The sequence below is a fragment of the Peromyscus maniculatus genome, chromosome 7 (assembly GCF_049852395.1).
Source record: "Peromyscus maniculatus bairdii isolate BWxNUB_F1_BW_parent chromosome 7, HU_Pman_BW_mat_3.1, whole genome shotgun sequence".
NCBI classification, from domain to species: domain Eukaryota; kingdom Metazoa; phylum Chordata; class Mammalia; order Rodentia; family Cricetidae; genus Peromyscus; species Peromyscus maniculatus.
The window spans coordinates 43161715-43177589 of record NC_134858.1 but is presented as its reverse complement, the minus strand read 5'-3'; the positions used below and the strand labels follow the sequence as shown (position 1 = coordinate 43177589).

Sequence of the window (15875 nt, the reverse complement as noted above, 5' to 3'; positions counted from 1 at the left end):
TCGCCAAGAGCTGTTCTTCCAGTAGTCTTTCTGCACAGAATCGTCCTTTCCCATTACAGCAAGGACATTTCAGGCTCCAGGTGTGGCACAGCTTTCTGGAAACTCAGGCTGTGAAGAGACTGGCCCCGGCTCATCCTGGCACAGTGACTTCAGGGGAGCGGTTCCAAGGGACCCGCTCACTGCAGAGGCGCGGGCAGTGTCAAGCACGCTTGACTTGATTTTCAATAGCCAGCCACGTTCCCTGAGGACGGCCTCACACAGGCTGCTATTTCCACTCTACCCTTCAAACAAGACGCAGCCCCCAACTGGACAGAATCTGTCTTGTGTAACTTTTAAATCACACACTTCCGGGGTGAAAATGTTGACCAGCCCCTCTTCTGTCTCCATGGTGGACTTCACCTAGTATAACACAAAGAATAGATATATATTCCGTTCTTTTTATCATTTTCCAGAAAATGAAAGTATTTCAGTGCCACAGACAGGCCACAGATCATGTATTTTATGGCCGTGGAATGCTGCACTTTACCCCTGAACTAACTTTAATCTCTTCTGTGTATGTACGGTGACCCCACCAAGACATGCTTGGTTTACACAAGTGTCCCACGGTATACAATATACCATTCAAACATTCATTGGTTTCCAACTCTGACTGCCTTGGCCCCAGAAATCCATGTCACACTACCAAGAATGTGCACATGAGAACAGACAGGAGGTTGTAGGAAGCCAGGCTGTGGCAGTGACGGCAGTCAGAACGCTCATCACATGGATGCACCGGCAGGGCAGGCTGCGGTGATCTTCTTTCAAGAACATGTCAACAGAACGGAGGGGCTGTGAGGAAGGCTGCCTGGAGAGTGCTGATCACAGTGTTTTCCTGAGGATCATGGAGAATTAAAGCTAGCTACTCAAAGGATAAAACCTACACAACAGGCCTGGGAGGGCTGACAAATCAAATATCCGTCCAGAAGACAAGGTGAGGAGCCAAGGAGCATCTTTATGACAAGCGCAAGAGCAGAGTCCTCAGTCATGAGCTGCCAGGGGCAGGGTCAGCTCACTAGCCAGCTCACACTGAGGAGCTGTCTGTGGTGACTGACGTGCAGTTCCCGGGGGTTTCCATCTGAGGGACAGTGCCATCACAGCCGTACGTGAGGACCTTCATTCCTTTTGCTCCTAACAGGATCTTTTCTTTCTAAATTGTTCCTGGTCATTTAGGGAGGTTCGTTTCCATTCTTCCAGAGTGCCAACGTGGCACTAAGGATGTTCCCGTCTGCTCAGAGGTCACCTGCTCTTGCTGATTACCTGATGCCCAGTAAGGGAGGGGCACAATGAGAGCCACTGCATGGAGCTCATCAGTGTGACTAGTCCCAAGCAGCATTCCTTCCTGTTGGCACACAAAGAGACCTAATTTCCTCAGAACCCAACTGTTACAACCTTCCAAAGGGAGACTGCATTCCACTATCCCCACAAGAAGACCGGAAGGAACAGATCAAGCTGCGGCGGCTGCTGACTTAGGAAGTGTGGCCTGTGGGCAGGAGGGCAGCATCAGAATGGACATGGCTAAGACTGTCAGTCACCAAGGGAGTCACGGAAGAGAATCACCTCAGCTCTCTTGCTGCCAGGCTACCTTAGGTTTGGAAATGTTTCCCTGGTCAGGATGGTGAAAGCTTGTTCCCCTTCTTCAAGGCAACGATCTAAATAAGAGGCCTAGTGGAGACCTTGCTGTCAGACTCTTGGAAAAATCACTTCCATTCATTAGGGATGCGTCTCCCTCTACAGCCAGCCTGCTGCTCAGGGCTAACACCAAATGAAGTTTCCGTTCTTCCGAAGGTGAACTATTAGAGTCAGGTCTATGGATGTTGCTACAAAATCCTCCACTTTAGAGTTGCCTTCCAAGAGCATCACTCCCTCGAAGGCCTAGAGAAATCAGCTGCAGATGATAAATAGAACTGCAAGGAAACAGGATGGAAGGACCTTCCATTGCTCCAGAATCTGAGAGAAAACTTTTGCCCTGTGCCTTGCTTAGTGCTGGGAGCTGAGAAGATGTGAGTTCGGGATGGCAGGTGGCTTCTAGTTAAAGCCAGTCACCATGACCTGGAGACTAGTCATAAGGGTGCTGGACCAATGAGCCTCAAGGAAGCTCACACTGCCATGTGGCTACTCACCGATGCTGGTCAGGTACCAGGTGAGGAGGCCAGACCCGGGAACGGAAAGACTGTTGTCCTAGCTGCCGTTGTAGGTCCGGAGGGATCTCAGCCGTCGGGCTGGTCATGGCCAGTGTGTGTCTTTTGGACCTATTTGCCAAGTACCTGCAACAAGCAGGGAGGACATTTCATAGTAAAAAGACGAGAATGTTCCTGCATAAGAAGCAACAGGAGTTAGTCTGAAGCCCTCAGTGCACAGTGCGGAGCGTCAGAAGGCAAGCGGCCCCCGACCGGATGGAGGTAGAGCATGTCTAACTGGACAACAGAAGTCTGCCTACCACTGGGTGGGTTCTGAGTTTGAGAGTAGCCATTTAAGAGAAGAAAGGTGTATCTAGCTTACAAAGGCAACAGGATGAATTTCCTTACTCCACTCCATTTAATGGAAGTGTTTGGTTTTTTACATATTAATTTTTCTCCAAATTTCCAAACTACAAGTAAGAGGAAATGAACCCAAGCCCTGTTTCAAGGGAGGTATTCAGAAAGAGTCAACTTATGTCTCTTGGTGTCAGAGGCCTCAGGCTTTGTGCTATCCTTTGTGCCAAAGGAAATAGACTTATTTGAGGACAAGTGAGTTCTTCCCTCAGCTCCTGTGACCAGAACTCAATCAATGGAGAAGAAAAGCTGATGTGGACCCCAGAAGACTAACAAGAGGGTAAAGAAATAAAACCACGCAAGATATTCAGAGCTATCTTCAGGAGGTAAAGAAGCAAGGTAAGGAAACGCAAGAAAGAGTCAGGTGCCCAAGAGGCGGCCTCAATGATGCCTTTTACTCTAAAGAGCTTCCAGACCTGCACGGGTCAGCACCGTACAAGATCCAGGCCCTGCGTCTGGTCCAGCTTCCTCAGCTCTTCTGCTTGTCTTGGGCACCCCTAAGAGAAGCATGATTCCCTTCCGCCCCATCGAGATGACGGGCACCCTAGCCTCTCAGTGCTGGTCTGAAGAGAAGTGGGGACAGGAAGTGAGGCCCAAGACAAAGAAGATGAAACAGGCTGCATCTTCTCGGGAGGGAAGGCAGGACTCAGCACGGCTCCCACTTTCTTGTTTCCTCACGGCCCCAGCAGGGCTCGTGTGCAACCTCAGATCCTTCCATCAGCAAACCATACGAACAAGAGCATCAGAGGGAGGCGGAGTCACCGCCATTTTTCTTCTGTTGGCTAGGCTGTGGCGGGAGCTGGCAGTCCCTGTTCACTAGGGTGCCTTGATTTTTTTTTCCTTTTCTTTTCTGCACAAGACCAGCTTCTTTGAACAGGAGCTCTTATATAGACCTCCTGAGCATAGGAAGAGGGTCCTGGACAACAACCATAAGGCTCTTGGTTTATTCCTGACTACATTGCCTATGTAAGCTAAAAGGCGTTATCAGACTGTAATTTGTTGTATGCAAACTTTCTAGAGAAAGCCATCAGTGGTTAATGTCCATTAAAAACACCCAAAGTTTCCCCAAGAGCCCACGAAAACCATTTTATTTCAACTTCCCTCAAGGGAAAACATATAATCTTGAAGAACACCCGCATTTCTGGGAAAATACATGCTGGATTCTGGTGAAAACCCTTCCCCAGAAATAAGAAGGACAACTCCACAGGGGGGCATGCATGGAGCTGAAGACCATAGCTATGGAGACTGAGGTCAACGGACAGCATGGCATGCCTGATGGTCACTGCTGTTCTCTGGGCATTAGACATCTCTCAACAAGGTTCTACAAACAATGGATATTTACATCTGTCTCTGGCCCGCATCCCACCCCACCCCATTTTTTTTTCTTCCTTTTCCAATATCTCTTTGTGGGTACAAGGGAGTAGATGAAGCACACAGCAAACAGTACAGGAGGTATTCATTCTTTCTCCTGGGAAGGAGGAGTCCATGCCAGAGGTCCATGGCCAGACTAGCTAGGATCACTGCCATCTCAATCTCCAATTCCTTTTCAGGAAACAGTTCATGGCAGGTAGGAGCAGGCTCTATGCCTTCCGAACACTATCAGAGTTGCAATATGAAGGCAGGGGACAAGGAAGGAAGGAGGGAGGAGAGAAAACGTTCTTAAGGTTATTGCTGTCACTTAAGGGGCTTCCAATGGCGCTTATAGAAATGAGATTTTCTGGGCAGTCTTCCGTTACTTCCGTGTGGGGAGGAACATGCCATCTGGCTTGAGCAAAGAGACCACACAAGTGTTGGAGCTGCACTGCGCCACCTCCGTGGGCAGAGGTGACCTTTCGCTGGTTGCAGGGGGAGCCTGCCCAAGGACGTTGTGCAAGCACTGCCAGATGCCACATTACCTCTGCACAGCTTCCTGATCTGGCTCCCCATCCGAGCTCTCCTCATCCACGGGGGTAACTGCCGGCACTGCCTGCAGAGACAGGAAGGAAAGGCTCAGGGTGGCAGCTTACTCTGGGATGCCTTGAACTCTGATAACTGGACTGAGGCCAAGAGTCTTGTTAATGTTCTTATTTCAAAGACTTTTCTAGAACCCATGGGTTAGAGGGAACTTTCATACATCTTGTTTTCCAGTTCCATATTGCTCAGGAGTAATAAATTTGGATTTCTTCCCTTATCATATCTGTTTGTTCATCTACTACTTGGATGCCTACTATAAGGTAAACTGTGAATTTATAGCTACAGTCTTTGTCTTTGTTTTATAGAGACAAGTGAACAGACGTGAAAGAATAAAGAGCATGGTTAAGCTCTCTCAAGTCCTCTTTGGGGTGCTTGAAAAATAAAGAAGGTGCTTTGGAGGAAGTAACACCTGACCTGAGACCTGAGGAGTTCACAAGGGCTAGGAGCCAAGGCAAAGAGCAAAAGGGTCATGGGCTGAGAGGAGTGTCCAAGGACCTGGAACACACAGAAAACTGCCTACCCAAAGGGCTGAGGAACTGACCGCGGCTTCGCATTAATGTCAGTCCCCAGGTTTGGATGTCTGAACTCCAGGAAAGCATCATGGTGTTTGAAAGTACATCGTCACATAACGTGTAATCAAAGAGTTGTAATCCCATGCTTTAAAAGTACTCATTACCCTCCAAAACGTAACTGAATTGAGAAGCACCATCTGTGCATGTCCCTGGGGCTCCTCTGCACGAAGACAGGAACGCTGTGAACCCTCAAAAAATGTCCGTGGCCCAGTGGCACATATAAGCATCATCCACTCCTCAAGTACTACATCAGAAATTACTTAATGACCAAACGAGGCATTTTAAAAACACTGCATTATGGGGCTGGGTAGATGGCTCAGTGGTTAAGAGCACAGACTGTCTTGTAGAGGACCTGAGTTTGGTTCCCAGCACCCACGTTGGGTGGCTCACTACAACTTGTAACTCAAACTCCAAAGGCTCCTACACCTCTGACCTCTGACACCGCCCCCCTTTAATTAGAAATAAATGTTTTCTTAAAAACTGGGTTAACTACAAAGCAAAACAAAAACTTTTTAATCTTTTTATTTATTATTTTACATGTATGGGTGTTTTGCCTGCATGTATGTCTATATGCCACATGTATGCCTGGTGCCCACAGTGGACAGGAGAGGACACCAGATCCCTGGGACTGAAGTTACAGGCAGTTATGAGTCATCATGTGGGTGCTGGGAATTGAACCCAGGCTCTCCGCAAGAGCAGCCAGTGCTCTTAACCACTGAGCCACTTCCCCAGCCCCCAACAAAACCTTTTTGAAATAACTCCAACATCTGAATTTTCCCATCCTTTACTGTAGTTCTAAGGGCGGAGTAAACATCTGGACAGGAAGTGGCTATAGCTGAGGCCTTGAATACCATACAGATTCACTTGGGAATGGGCAGTGGTGAATCACTACAGCGCTTTAAGCAGGGGCACAGTGTTACAGGATCTGTGTTTCAAAAAGTGAGGTCTCTTCGGTTGCAGGGTGGAAGAGGCAGCCAGTGGAAACCAGGAAGCCAGCCAGGTACCATCTGGGAGTCTACTGTGTTAATCCAGGTGACTGGTGACCGTGACTTAAGGAATGGGAGGCAGAGATGGAGAGATATAAGCTATTTAACTCACAGACATTAGATAACTGATAACAGGAATAATAAAACTTGTATAAAGATTAAAAAAATCCATGTTCCAACTTGTGTGGTCACCAGGACAGAAGCAGTGCTGCTCACTGTCACTGCAGGGGACACGAGTGTCACTGGGTGAAGACGAGCTTCGGAGCCGCTGCACTCAGATTGTGAGTGTTTGTGAAGTGGCCACTACACCTGTGGTGGCGGCATCGCACACACACATGTGTAGATCTCGGAAGAACGCGCTGGGGGGAAACCCAGATGGCAGGTGGAATCATGGGAGTGGACAGGCTCATCCAAAGAGAAGACAGGAATGGCAAAGGGGCCTCAGGTCTGCCAACTCTGGACAGAAAGGAAACCTGAAAGGAAATTGGAGGGCAGAAGGAAAATCCAGGGTGGTGTTACAGGAGCCAAAAAAAAAAAAAGGATTACAAAAAGGGGGAAGAAAGGTCAACAATGACTGATAGAGTTGGGACATCCAAAAAGGTAAAGATTAAAAATGCCCACTGGATTTATCAACAAGAGCTTGGCAACAACAACTCCAGTGGACAGAGAAGTCACCCCACTTCTCACAATATTGATCCTGATTCTTCTAACCTTCTAACCAATACTGACCTTGCCCATCGAAAGGCTCTGCTGCCTAAGAGCCATGTCATTCACTTTGGCATTTAATCCCACATGCTTTTTTTTTGAAGGCTGCGTCTTAGCCCTGGCTAGCCTGGGACTCACTATGTACACCAGGTTGGCTTCAAACTGTGACCCTCCTGCACCCGCCTCTCAGGGCTGGGCTTCCACAGCTTTGCACACTGTTTTAGTACTTGGACGCTTCGTACGGGCTAGACTTGTCTTTGCTATCAGCCACAGTCTGCCAACGGCCCTGCTGCAGAACTGCCTTCTCAATGGCCGTGCTACTGAGAGTGTGGCCCATAGGCTCACATAGCACTCTGGGACCAAACCCACGACAAGGACAGCCCAGAGACCCAGAGTGAGCTTCTGCGTGCGTGCATGACAAGTTAGTGGAGTGTTTTACAAAAGTATTGATCCACGATGGATCAAAGGAGGACAAAAGTCACCAACTACTGTGATTTTAAGCAGTACTGCCCTGAACAGCTCACGAGGACCATGCAATCCATCCTAGTCAATCTGATGGAACTATAACAGAAAGATCATCAGAAATGAACAGAAACCAATGTGTCAGGTAAACCTTTGTATGTCGTCATCATCACGCAACAGCGAAATTAGAGCCGTGATGCAGTCACATCAGCACTGAGGTTGTGCCAAAATGTTAGGTGAGGGCACTCAAAGGAGCGATGGGGAGATTTTGAAAACTCACCTAGAAAGGGGTTAATTCATGGGCTGCTGAGAGGCTGGGCGGGGAAGCACTTGCTCTGCAAGCCTGGAGACCGAGGTTTGATCCCTGACCCCATGTGAAGGCAGAAGGGGAGAACTGACTCCCAAAAGTTGTCCTTTGACCTCCATGAGTTCACTGTAGCCTGTGCACGCCTCCTGCCCACTAATCTTTGTAAGATGGAATTTAGAAAGCAATTCATTCCAGAGAGCAGTGCCCACTTAAACTGCCTTCTGCTGGGAAAGTCCTCTGAGCTGTCTTTATGGGGACCACTGGAGAAGAGGAGGTAAGTCAGCGGAACACACAGAACACCGTACGGTAGGGTGGAAATTCAGGTATTTCAGCCGGGTCCAGCCTTGGCTCACAGCCTTCTCATGAAAAGCCTCTGAGACAGGCAGGCTCTATGGCTACTCACTGGTGTCATGGTGACAAGTGGGGAGGGTCCCCGTGGGCGCTTCAGCAGCTGTTGGGCGTGCAGTTGGATGTTGGCTCCTCCGTCTGATGCTCTCCGGCCAAGGGGCCCCATGCCATTCAGCAGCTGTAGTGCAGGCGGCTGTAACAGAGACTGCTCCTGCCAAGGGAACAGGCAAGATCCAGTGGTGAGACAGTGAAATATGGGAGCAAACAGCACCCCGTCATCTACTACAGTTTGAGCATCTGCCAATGGTGCAAGGAGCTGAGGAAATCTCCCATCACCAGGGCCGTTTACAAAAGGCAACTCCCCTCGCTAAGGAAACCCTCCGATATTAGGGACAGTCCTTTAAAGCCTCCTAAGGGAAGATCAAGTTTGTTTCTTGTGGGCAGGCCTTCTCCACAGCCAAGTACCTTGTACTCAAGCTGCCCAGTCGGCTGCAGACTCTGCATGGGCAACAGGTTGTGCATAAAGTTCATATTAGGGGCCACCTGCAGGAATGGAGCCTGTGGGTTCACTCCAGGAAAGCCAGGCAGGAGCTTCTGCAGATCGTCCATGACTTCCGTCCTGACAGGAAAGAGGAAGGGAGAGTGTGGTTACTCAAGTATTTAAGCCTCTGAAGTGATGCCACTACTATACCCAGCACAGTTATTTTGTCTGTCTGTCTGTCTGTCTGTCTGTCTATCTATCTATCTATCTAACTTTTTTTTTTCTCTGTGTAATCCTGACTGTCCTGGAACTCACCCTGTAGACCAGGCTGGCCTCGAACTCAGAGATCCGCTTGCCGTTGCCTCACGAGTGCTGGGATTAAAGGTGTGCACCACCACCGCCCAGCTCCAGCCTTTTTTATTTTTTCATATGTGTATATATGTGTATGCATATAAAGTCTACGTGTGTATACGGCAGTACACATGTGTGCAGGTGTCCAAACATACATATGCTCATGAGTATGGGAGCCAAAGGTGGGTTGCCTTCCTCTACCATGCTCCACTTCTTTGTTTACTTTAAAGACAGGGTCTCCCACTGAACCTGGAGCTCACTGACTTGCTAGTCAGGCTGGCCATGAGCTCTGTGGATCTGCTTGTCGTCACCTACAGAGCTGAAGCCACAACAGAGGTTGAACAGCTGGCTGTTCCACAGGCGCTGGGGATCTGAACCCAGGTCTTTATGCTTGCATGGCAAGCACACTCCCCATCACCCACGGGGAAAGTAAAGTTCCCCACTTGACTTTTCTCCTAAATTTCTATTTCTAAGATCCTGAAGCCAAGCGGAAGTCCGTCCCTTTACTCCGAGTTACTGGGGATTGCTACTCTTCACTGATCCTCTCAAAATCCGACAGAGGAGGAGACACTGGCACAACTCCAGCCCAGGCTTTTCAAGCCTGAAGGCGAACAGCAAGTTTCTAGAGAGCGCAGGCCATCCGCTAAGACAATGGCTGCCTGAAGTAGCAACTGATTCACCAGGGAAAGAATGCAATTACCACTGTCAGCGCTGACAGGACAGATAAGTACTGGATGTTCGGGGCTGTCATGCCCAGCAGCCTTTAAATAAGAGATCTTTCCACTAATCACGACTCAGGACTCCACCCCTCTGTGGTGACACATTCTGTGGAACCAAAATGTTCCTTCTATTGCTTGTGTGATCGCAAGCCGAGAACAAGGCACATAAAAGAAGCACACCAGCAGGCACGGGCGTTGCTCCTGGAGATCCACTCAGAGGAGAGGCATTTGTAAGGAAGCCAGCTCTGCCCTGAGCTGAACTCTCCAGAGAAGGCTGGCTACAACCTTCTCCTCCCTGCTCAGTGAAGAAAAAAGTCAGCAACAAGATGGGCAATTGTTCACGCTGACAGGCCTCAATTGCAGAGTAGAAATGGGATGAGTTAGTCCATTTCCCAACATGAGGGCCTCAGGGAACATTGTGACAGGAAGCCTTTGGGAAGCACTCTGGGAAATGTGTTTTGGGATTTTTGTTCATTTTGGGAGCAGAGCAAGAGACTTGGACCTTGCCTGTGTCAGGAAAGTGCCTCTACTGATGAGCTATACACCCACCACTGTTCACTTCATTTTTAACTGTCCACATATATAAATTATGCCACATCACTATCTTCTCTTTGTAGGAGAGTCCAAATATAGACCATGAGGCAGACAACATCTCTAAAAGCTGTGGAGAAAGTTGGCTGATTTGTTTATTTACTTATTGAGATGGGGTCTCTATGTATACTGGCTATCTTGGAACTTGATATATAGAGCAAGTTGGCCTCAAACTCAAGAGATCCTTCTGCCTCTGCCTCCTGAGTGCTGGGGCTAAAGGCATGCACCACTCTTTGCTAAACGTGGCTGAATTTTAAGGAACACTTCTGAGTAACTTAGATCAGAAGAACTCCAGCATCATTGATAAATATTCTATCATACTCTTCACCATGGCACGATGGCTGCTAAGAGTGACTAGATATAGGGAGACTTTAACAAGTCAAATCGGCTGTGGTCCACCATGGTCCCTGATGTGTTAAAAATGTGTCTTGGCCACTTATTTAAATCATGAAGTAGGATAAAATGTGCCACACACTCAAAGCCAAATGGGACCTTTTTGCCTTAGTACTGGACAGGACGTTGACCAAGTACTTACCTTGGGTCAGCCACTCCCACTGTGTGCCTCCTCATCGACAAATACCGGACCAAGGCTTCAGGAGAAGGCTCTTCACCCTCATCACTGTCCAAGTTCAATGCCCCATCAGGCTGAGGTGGAGAGAAACACAATTGATCAGAAATAAGGAGCTAGAACTAAGAAGGAAGGAAAGGAACGGTGGCTATGGGAAAAGTGGTTCCAAATGACAGTCATCAGACGTGGCTACTTGCCTCTATAATTTGGTTCTCTGGGTTGATCAGCTGAACTTGGGGGACACTAATGTTCATGGCAGTGCCTGTCTGCTCCGCCTGGAAAGCAGTACATATGGATAAACAATAACTTGAGACATTAGGAGAAATAACAGCTTTTCAAATTAGTCTCTCCCTTTGCCCCTCTAAGATATGGCTTTGCTGTGTAGCCCAGGCTAGCCTTTAACTCATCAATCTTCTGCCTCTGAATCCCAAAGGCTAGGATTATATTCTAAACAGTCTTGATTGCCACCCACACCCGAGGTCGTCATTGCGGACATTGCCCACCTGGATATTTACTGGTGCTTGAAACGTCATGGCTCTGGGCATGCTAGGAAGAGCTCCCAAGCGCAGAGTTTTATGTCTCCTATGTCGATCGCACAGCAGGCTGTAGATTGCGCTATAGTGATCATAGGCGTCTGATCTTAACGACTACCAAAGAGAAGGAGAAAGAGTGAAACCCCCGATGATGTGCCACATCAATGACCATACCCTTCAACATCAGCAGAATCCACAGCAGCTTCCTCCTTCCTCCCCAGACCCAGGAAGGACAAAGGGAGAGGAGGAAGGATGAAAGCAGAAAAACCCAAGTGCTCAGGAAGGAGACGATGCAGGAAAGTAAAGCAGAGGAAAGGCTGCTGTTGGGGGATAGTATTTTCAAGTGTATTTTTTCCTACTGCTTTTGTTAACAATTCAAAGATGTGTTTGAGTAAATAAAATTAACCTGCAAGCAGGAGGCTGAGTCAGTAAGTAGCTGACAGGAAGTGGCAAGGAGGAACCATGTGTAGCAAGGGTTTTTTAAGTGGGGGCTGAGAGAAGAATGGTGGGTTTTCTGGAAGACGAAAGCAAGGGAGATTAGCTACCTGCTATTCAGCCTCTCTCAGCTAGCAGAACTCCACCTAAACTGTTTAGATTTAGATAGTCTCCCTTAGTAGCTTTGGAAGAGTCGGTGCCTGAGGGAACAGAATCCCCTCAGGCTGCGGCCCTTGCAGCCAGCCCAAACGCTGCAGTGGAGTTCAATCTCTGACTAGGATAGCTGTTGCTTACGGGGCAGTGGTCAATGTAGATAATAAAAACCAGATAACAGGCTGCTTGACTTATTTCCTCTCCACTCTCTCCTAGATACCTCAAGTGTCCGTTCCTTGTCCAGTCCCATGTCTTCCATGGCCAAGAGGACATCATCATTGAGGGGATCCGTCTGTCTTTCTTCCTTCAGTTGCTGGCACTCAGCTATTAACTGTAACATGGAAAGATGCAAGCTGTCAAGTCCCCAGGTAACTACATCAACACGGTATGTGATGTATACGGACCAAGCTGTTTTATGCCCACTTGCTGAGGATTCTCTGGGTCTCATACAAAAATCTAAGCAAGATAGCTCTGGCAATCAGCTCTGAGCTGACAAGAACCTCCTGTTTCCTGAGCTCCTGGGGTATGTGGAATGATCATAATGGGGAGCAGCAGGATGCTACAGAAGCTGTTAAAATGAGCACACTCAGACAAGAGAGGCAATCTAGGAACTGGGGGTATACTGCCTCACAAGTCAAAAGCATACTCTGATTTAGGGACCAACGGTAAGGAACAGTGTCACTAGTCTCCACAGCCTAGCGGGATCTTGCAGCTCCCTGCTGAATTCACAGGCCACCTCAGTTTTACACAGCGTTGGTTCCTAATGCTCATCTCTTCAGGTCTTGGGCAGATTAAGTTCCCTGAGGCAAGGGGCCCAGCTCACCCTCTCAAAGTTGGGATCCGCATCCCCTAGCTTCATCCACTTGTGCCTGCAGATCTGCTCCATCGAGAGGCGTTTGTTCGGGTCTAACACCAGCATGTGGCGGATCAAGTGTTCACATTCTGCAACAGACAAACAGCCTGCCTTCAGTCTGGTGAGGGGAGGCACTGGGGCAGCGGAGGAGCTCGAAGCAAGAGCATCAGGTAGATTCTCAGGCTCCCTGCTTCCAGTCCTGTTTCTCTTCTGCCTTGATCCTTACCTACTTCATTGCTTGCTCCAGAAGGAAATGGGCAAAGCAGAGAGAGATGGAGAAGAAAAAGAAATCCAAATGGAGCAGTCTAGTCAATGCCTCCACTAAGTCTAATGAGAAAACTATGGGGCGAATGCATGAACTCTATTTATAATGTATGCCTCTGCTGTGGATATCGCTCTGTTTAAATAAAATGCTGATTGGCCAGTAGCCAGGCAGGAAGTAAAGGTGGGACAGGAGAGAAGAGAATTCTGGGCAGTGGAAGGCTGAGGCAGAGAGACGCTGCCAGCCGCCACCATGAGTACCAACATGTGAGATACTGGTAAGCCATGAGCCATGTGGCAAGGTAAAGGTTTATAGAAATGGGTTAATTTAAGATAGAAGAACTAGATAACAAGAAGCCTGCCACGGCCATACAGTCTGTAAGCAATATAAGTCTCTGTGTGTTTACTCAGTTGGGTCTGAGTGGCGGTGGGACTGGTGGGTGAGAGAGATTTGTCTTGACCATGGGCCAGGGAGGAATGAAGAAAACTTCAGCTACATGCCTCCCTTTCATAGAATTAAGAATAGAATGTCCTCTGTTGATATTTAATGTCTTATAAGCTCTCAAATTGGTCTGGTCCAGCCTCCTATACATATTATCATGTGCATATTAATAACTTTGGGTTAGGTGTGCATATGACTCTTCAAAAATCAGGGGATCTGGAGTTTCTCATGGCACAGGGGACATGGAGACGGGGACGTGCAGAGGCCACCTATGTCACAAGCCTTCTACAGAACTTTCTTGATGTGAACTAAACACTACAGGAACAGAAAGTGGAGCTCACAGAGATCTGGCCAGTGGGTCTCTCTCTCTCTCTCTCTCTCTCTCTCTCTCTCTCTCTCTCTCTCTCTCTCTCTCTCTCTCTCTCTCTCTCTCGGAACTCATACTCTAGGTTATACTGGAGAACAAAGAGTTCAAAATCAGAAACCTAGATTCTGATTTCACAGCCACCCACTTTAAAAAGTTTCTCATCTGTAAACTGGAAGCTCTGATGACCATGTGGGAGCAACAGCTATGGGAAGGTGGTAGGCAATGACAAGGCCGTAGTATTTATGTATTCCTCACAGCACTTTACAATTACTATCTCAGCCTCACCAGGATCCTAAGCAGTGTACTGTCAATCACCCTTTCCCCTTTAGAATGGCCCAGATTAAGTACAGAGTCCACAGCCATATGGTTTTCAAGTCAGATTCAAACCAATAGTCTGGGTGTCCACCACATGTGTGCAGGTACATTTGCCTATGTGAACAAGCACGTAGGTCAGAGGGTAATGCTGAGATGTCTTCCTCAATTGTTTCCACCCTTTTTTTTTTTTTGGAGACAGAGTCTCTCATAAACCTGAAAAACATCAATTCAGCTAGACTAGCTGGCCAGTGAAATCGAGTTTTCCACATCTCCACACTCAGTGTTGTGGTTACAGGTATAGACCCACCATGCTCACTTTTATGTGCTCCCTAGGGATTCCAAAGTAAGGCCTAATGCTTGCACACCAAGCATGTCACTCAACGAATCATCTCCCCAGCCCTTTACCTGGTGCCTTAACCACAACTGTTATGTTGCCTCAATCCCACAGAGCCAATGGGGGTCCAATCTACCTGAACCACCACCAGACCCAAGCCATCTGCTTGCTTAGACAGCCAGAAAAGGTTCCTAAGTGGTCTTTCTGCATCTGTTCTTCCTTCATTTACAGTCTACTCTCCACTGGGATGCTTCTAGAGCCAAGGCTAGGCCAGTACCCCCTTAAAAACTCTATAATTTCTTCCTATGGTCCTCAGAATGAATATCCAAAGTCCTGGGCCTCCAAGGCTCGTGTCTGGTTTTCCACACACGCAGCTCTCCACTGTCCAGCCTCTGCTTGCTCCTTCCTAGGCGGACAGCCCCTCCTCAGGCCTTCTCACCGAAGCTCCCTGCTATACAGGTAAGAGCTTCCTGTCACTCCCCCAGAAACCCTTCCCTGACCTCTGACACAGGCTCAGGTGTCTTCATTGTGTCACCTGACTTTTCTTTACATGAATGACTTAAGGACTCGTCTTGTTCATAGTTGTACTTCCTCACTGTCCCTGTCACAATGTCACGCAGGTGTCTTTTCTACTGCCATATGCAATATGGAATCTCCAGTACCAAAAATGATTATTATATCTAATAGGGACTGAATATCTACTGAATATATGAATAAACATCTATTGAATATTCACCTTAACTAGACAAGACTGTATCATGAAAATGCTTTTTATTTCATTTAATCTCCACAACAATCCTAAGGAAGAAGTGAGATTTTGAAAAGTTAATGTACTCAGCTACCTCAAGGCTCTTGACTATCCTGTAATGCCTCTTCAGGTGATATAAATTCTATTTCATCTATTTTTCCAGAAAAAAATTCAATTCCGCAATTTCTATAGCATTTTTGGTAACATCATTGTCATAAAAGATATACTAAGAGTAATGTAAAAGGATTACTCTTAATTTTTAATGTATTATAACTTAAAAATCCAATGAAGATGCTAAACAAAAATATTCATTTGTTTTTGCTTTGTGAGCAAAGGTATATTCAAATGCAGTTGAGAACTGAAAGACTATGGTCTCTACATTCTAAAATTATGTCCAGAGCAGCAAGGGTAGGCCGCACACTGTAACATCCATGACATACAGGTTTATGGTCTGCGATCATTTAAGAGAAAAAAAAAAAGGTGTTCTTAATTCACAAAGTTGCTCTAAGCTAAAGACCTCAGTGCAGGGAGACAAGGGTAGTTGTGAAGTTGTTGTTCAATCCTCTAGATGGCAGTCTACTGTCTTCCTTTGGTCTTTCCACACAAAATGTAGAACACTCCATCAGGGGACCAAGGCCAAATAATGTTTATAACAGGCTTGCTTTAAAACAGAGATTTCCTTTTCTAGGCAAACCAAAACAGAACCTGTCATAAGTCCCAATGCAAACCTCTATTCCAGGATTCTGAAACATCTGTCCAGTCATCCTTAACCTTATTTATCCCAAGAGACCCTGAAGACTCACTAGAAAAAAATCCACAAA

At 47.4% G+C, this 15875-nt stretch overlaps 1 protein-coding gene across 2 annotated transcripts in view; it reads right to left on the bottom strand.

Moving 5' to 3' along the window:
* The window catches only part of Sik3 (SIK family kinase 3), a 222056-nt gene that overhangs the window by 15890 nt on the left and 190291 nt on the right, over window positions 1-15875 (bottom strand). Inside the window, exons 7-15 of one of the 2 annotated variants that reach the window (XM_076576194.1) lie at window positions 12558-12676; window positions 11955-12065; window positions 11117-11260; window positions 10811-10888; window positions 10581-10690; window positions 8369-8522; window positions 7959-8114; window positions 4466-4536; window positions 2160-2303 (exon numbers count right to left, since the gene is read on the bottom strand). In XM_076576194.1, the coding sequence (XP_076432309.1) occupies window positions 2160-2303; window positions 4466-4536; window positions 7959-8114; window positions 8369-8522; window positions 10581-10690; window positions 10811-10888; window positions 11117-11260; window positions 11955-12065; window positions 12558-12676 (1087 nt within the window). The remainder of the gene's footprint in view (window positions 1-2159; window positions 2304-4465; window positions 4537-7958; window positions 8115-8368; window positions 8523-10580; window positions 10691-10810; window positions 10889-11116; window positions 11261-11954; window positions 12066-12557; window positions 12677-15875) is intronic. The other variant, XM_076576195.1, reaches the window with a different exon arrangement.